The sequence below is a fragment of the Penaeus chinensis genome, chromosome 28 (assembly GCF_019202785.1).
Source record: "Penaeus chinensis breed Huanghai No. 1 chromosome 28, ASM1920278v2, whole genome shotgun sequence".
Classification (NCBI taxonomy): Eukaryota; Metazoa; Arthropoda; class Malacostraca; order Decapoda; family Penaeidae; genus Penaeus; species Penaeus chinensis.
In genome coordinates, this window is record NC_061846.1 from 2560548 (window position 1) to 2565547 (window position 5000).

A 5000-nucleotide genomic window follows, 5' to 3' on the forward strand; every position below is an offset into this window, starting at 1 on the left:
TTTAATCAGCCTGAACTCATACAATGAAGATTATAACTCCATTGTGTCATCTCAGTTCTCTCTCTTTTATTACCCTCTTTTATCCTTTTATTCCTTTTCAGCTTGTCTTCCTCGGCGACAGCACGAACCGCGGGATGCTCTACGCCCTCGTGGAAAAGGTCAACGGCTCCCTGACCTCCTGGGACAAGACCCACGACTTGAAGGTCATCCGGAAGGTCAGCTCGGGTCACACCAATTTTGCCTTCGCTTACTACCCTAAGTTCTGGCTGCCATCCAATCAGCGGCCGGTTTTCGACAAGACGCTGTATCAGCTGTTGCTCAGGTGAGGGTGGGGTATGGGTGGGGGGGGGGGGGGGTATGGGTGTGGGTGTGGGTGGGTGGGTGGGTAGTGGGAGTGAGGGTGGGTATGGGTGTGCGGGGGTTGGGTTATGGGTTAGTGGGTTGAGTGGGGGTGGGTGGGTAGGGGGAGTGAGGATATCCCCTCGAACAAAATCCAAAATAACTCTTACCTATTGCAAAAGCAAGAAAATGCAATTTAACCCACCACTCCTCATTGTCCTTAACCCTTAAAATATCTCATCTATCTTTCTCATTTTCATTCTAATTATACCATTTTATCCACATTTTCTCTCCATAATTTTTTTTTTCTCTCACATCAACAGAGCGAGTCCATTGCAGAACAACAGCAACACGGTCGTCGTGGTCGGTGGCGTCCACTGGCTCGCTGTGCAACATTTACACATCCTGACTTCAGTGTTGCACAGGTGAGGGGAGGGAAGGAGGGAGAGGGGGAAGGGGGGCAGGAGGAAGGGAGGGGGAGACTGACTACTTGGCTGACTGATTGGCAGACAGACAGACAGATAGACAGACAGACAGACAGACAGACAGACAGACAGACAGACAGACAGACAGACAGACACACAGATAGATAGACAGACATATATACGGGCAGACGGAGAGAGAGAGACAGTTAAATAGATAGACAAACAACTAGATAGATAGATAGACAGGAGAGAGAGAGAGAGAGAGAGAGAGAAATAGATAGTACGATAGACAGACAGACATCAGGAGAGACACATACAAACAGATAGATAGACATATAGGAAGACAGGCAGACGAGAATGAGAGAGAGAGAGAAAGAGAGAGAGGTTGAGAGAAAGATAGAGAGATAATGATAATAATAATAATTATCATAATTAATAATTATTATTCTTAGTAGTAGTATCATTATCATTGTCATTATTATTATTATTTTTATTATTAGTATTATTATCATTACTATTGTTATCATTAATATTATCATCACCATTATTATCATTATTATTCTCATTATCACTCCTGTCATTATCCACCATCATCATCACCATTATCACCATTTTTACCCCTGTTATCCCTATTATCATTATCCTTATCATTATTCCTCAATGTCCTCAGTATCCACCATCTTCATCACTATTATTATCATTATCATAATTATCCTCGTCATCATCATCATCATTATTACCCATTTTATCCCCGTTATCACCATATCTATCCCGATTATCCTTATCACTCTCTTTATCCTGATTATTCCTTCCCCCCCCCCCCCCTTTCTCTCTCTCCCCTACAGAGAGGGCCTTGAAGGAGCGCAGGTCGTCTTGAAAACTCTGGGCGCCGGGTTTCACTCAGCGGCGCCCGGGGTCCATACCGTGACGGCGGTGAGTGGGGGTTGTGGGGGGGAGGGGGGTGGGGAGTTGGGGGGTGGAGGGAGGGGATGGGGGGATATGGGGGGTGGAGGGATGGGGGGATATGGGGGGTGGAGGGATGGGGGGATATGGGGGGTGGAGGGAGGGCTGTGGGGGGTGGAGGGATGGGGTATATGGGGGATTGAAGGTGGGTTTGGGTAGGAGGGGGGAGGGGGGGGGGTTAGGGTAGGTGGGGAGGGTGGGTTAGGGTAGGAGGGGGAGGGGGAGGGTGGGTTCGGGTAGGAGGGGGTAGGGGGGTAGGGTAGGAGGGGGAAGGGGGGGTTAGGGTAGAAGGGGGGGTTTGGGTAGAAGTGGGTGGGTGGTGGGGAGACGTGGGGAAGGGATAGGGGGAGGGTAGGTTAGGGTAGGAGGGGGAAGGGGGTGGGTGGAGGGTGGAGAAGGGGTGAAAGAAGGGGGTTGGAGAGGGAAAAGGAGGGTGGATTAGGGTAAGAGGGGGGTGGGTGGAGGGGTGTGGTGGGGGGTGGAAGGTGGAGGAGGGGTTGAAAGGTGGATGGGCGTTGGTAGAAAAGATTTATATAATGATAATGTTTGTGTTTATTTATTTATATATATATATATTTTTTTTTTTTCTTTTTTTGAGCTTAGCCACGACATAGTGATGTTGATTATGAATATTGTTACCAAAACATTTGTATTGACTGATAGAGAGATATGACAACTGATTTAGGAAACCAGCAAGATATCTTTATTCTTATAATTCTTTGTACCTCTTGCTAAAAAAAAAAATCAACTGTTATTTTTCTTCTCGCTTTCTCTTAGTCTCTGTCTGTCTCTCTGTCTCTCTCTCTCTCTCTCTCTCTCTCTCTCTCTCTCTCTCTCTCTCTCTCTCTCTCTCTCTCTCTCTCTCTCTCTCTCTATGTCTCTCTCTCTCTCTCTCTCTCTCTCTCTCTCTATGTCTCTCTCTCTCTCTCTCTCTCTCTCTCTCTGTCTCTCTCTCTCTCTCTCTCTCTCTCTCTCTCTCTCTCTCTATGTCTCTCTCTCTCTCTCTCTCTCTCTCTCTCTCTCTCTCTCTCTCTCTCTCTCTCTCTCTCTCTCTCTCTCTCTCTCTCTCTCTCTCTCTCTCTCTCTCTCTCTCTTCCTCTCCCTCTCCCTCCTTCTCACCTCCTCACTCTTCCATCTCTCTCATCCCTCCCTCCTCTCTCTCCTTCCCCCTCCCTCTTCCTCATTCCCTCTCTCATCTCTCTCTCCCTCTCTCCCCCCCTTTAGCGCGACCATTCCCGTCTCCTGGAACATTCCCGTTCCCTGTCTTCCTACGCCAGACATCGAGGCTATCATGTTGTGGACACATTTAACATGACGTCAGCGAGATACAGGCATTTTCTTCAGGGCAAATGCGCTTGTCATTTTCACCAGGTGGGTGTGGTGTCTGTCGTATGGTGTATAGTGGGGATGTTTAAAAAGATAGTGCATAGTAAGACAAAGTATGATGTGATGCAATTAGGAAATAAATATACAATGTTTATGGTACCTTCACTAGTATAGCCGTAATTTTCAATGATGCAATGTAGATGGAATGCAGTATACATTATATAATACAGTTTGAAAATATAAGACTCATAACAAAATGAAAGTTTCCTAAATTGGTAATTTTTTTTAATACAACTTCCCTCCCCCCCCCCTCCTCCCATAACCCTCTCTTCCTCCCTTCTCTTCGCCCTCACTCTCTCCTCATCGTCCCTCCTTTTCCCTCATTTTCCCTTCTCCACTTTATTACCCTCCCTTTCTCTCTCATCCTCAATACTCCTTTTCCATTTTCCCCTTCCCCTTCAATTCTCTTTTTTGCCTTCACCCTCTTCCCTTTCTTTCCCTCTTCCCTTTCCTCCATTCCCCTTCCCTCACTCTCCCCTTTCCCCTCACTTCACTCTTTCCCCTTTATTTCCCTTTCCCCTTACTCCTCGTCCTCTTTTGTTCTCTTCATACCCTCACCCTTCTTTTCTCCCCCCCCCCCCTCTTTCTCTCCCTTCCATCCCATCCTTCCCCTCCTTCTACCCCCTCCTCCTCCCCCCATCCCTCCCTCCTTCAACCCCCTCCTCCTCCCCCCATCCCTCCCTCCTTCAACCCCCTCCTCCTCCTCCCCTTCCTCCCCTCCTTCTACCCCCTCCTCCTCCCCCCATCCCTCCCTCCTTCAACCCCCTCCTCCTCCTCCCCTTCCTCCCCTCCTTCTACCCCCCTCCTCCTCCTCCCCATCCCTCCCCTCCTTCTACCCCCTCCTCCTCCTCCCCCATCCTTCCCCCCCTTCAACCCCCTCCTCCTCCCCCCATCCTCTCCCCTCCTTCAACCCCCTCCTCCTCCTCCCCATCCTCTCCCTCCTTCTACCCCCTCCTCCTCCCCTCCTTCTACCCCCCCCTCCTCCTCCCCCATCCCTCTGCCGCGTCTCCTACAGGTATCGAGCGAGAGGAAACCCGAAGGTGAAATCCAGTACCACGTCGAGGGCGAGATAAACGACGTGTACACCAGCATCCTCGCCAATACCATCTGCCAGCATCCTTTACCTGGGAGATGATTGCGGGGGTGAAAGATTTAGCGGTCGCTCTGTCTGTCTGTCTATCTGTCTGTTCTGTCTCTGTCGTTGTGTTTGTCTTTCTTTTCTGTTTATCGGTGTTTTTGTACGTGTTATTCTGTTTGTTGTGTTTTTTTTTTTTTTTTTTTTTTTTTTGTCTGTTTGTGTCTTCTTCAATCGGTTCTTCTCTATTTATATCTCTATCTCTCTCTCTATCCATCTGCTTCTTATTATTTGTTTTATTTGTTTATTTTTGTTTTGTTTGTTTATTTATCTATTTATTGTTATATATAGTTTTATTATAGACAGTCTTAGGAGATGAAACGGAAACAAGAGAAAACAGAGAGAGGGAGAGAGAAAAAAGAAGGAGGGAGAGAGAAAGGGAGAGAGATAGAGCGAGAGCGAGAGAAAGAGAGAGAATGATAGAGAGAGAGAATGATAGAGAGAGAGAATGAGAGAGAAAGAGAGATGAGTTAGAGAGAATGAGAAAGAGAGATGTAGAGAGAAAGAGGATAGAGAGAGAGAGAGAGAGAGAGAGAGAGAATGAGAGAGAGAAAGAGGATAGAGAGAGAGAGAGAGAGGGAGAGAAACTGAAAGACAAACAGACAGTTAAACAAAAGGAATTAAATCCACCAAGAATAAGAATGAAAAGATAAGAAAAGAATAATTATACGTTTTCTATTACCACCTTTTATACGTAATAAGAAAAAAAAAACACTCATAATGATAATTCCCTGAAACATAAAAAAAGAAAA

The 5000-nt window shown here is 47.0% G+C and overlaps 1 protein-coding gene across 1 annotated transcript; it reads left to right on the forward strand.

The window, feature by feature from the left end:
* Positions 1 to 106: 106 nt before the first annotated feature.
* On the forward strand, positions 107 to 4603 carry LOC125040228 (cadherin-like and PC-esterase domain-containing protein 1). The gene is made up of 5 exons (XM_047634782.1): positions 107 to 322; positions 663 to 764; positions 1610 to 1697; positions 2952 to 3098; positions 4129 to 4603. Exons 1-5 carry the CDS (start codon positions 135 to 137, stop codon positions 4246 to 4248), a joined length of 645 nt encoding a protein of 214 aa, XP_047490738.1. The 5' UTR covers positions 107 to 134; the 3' UTR covers positions 4249 to 4603.
* Positions 4604 to 5000: the final 397 nt, after the last annotated feature.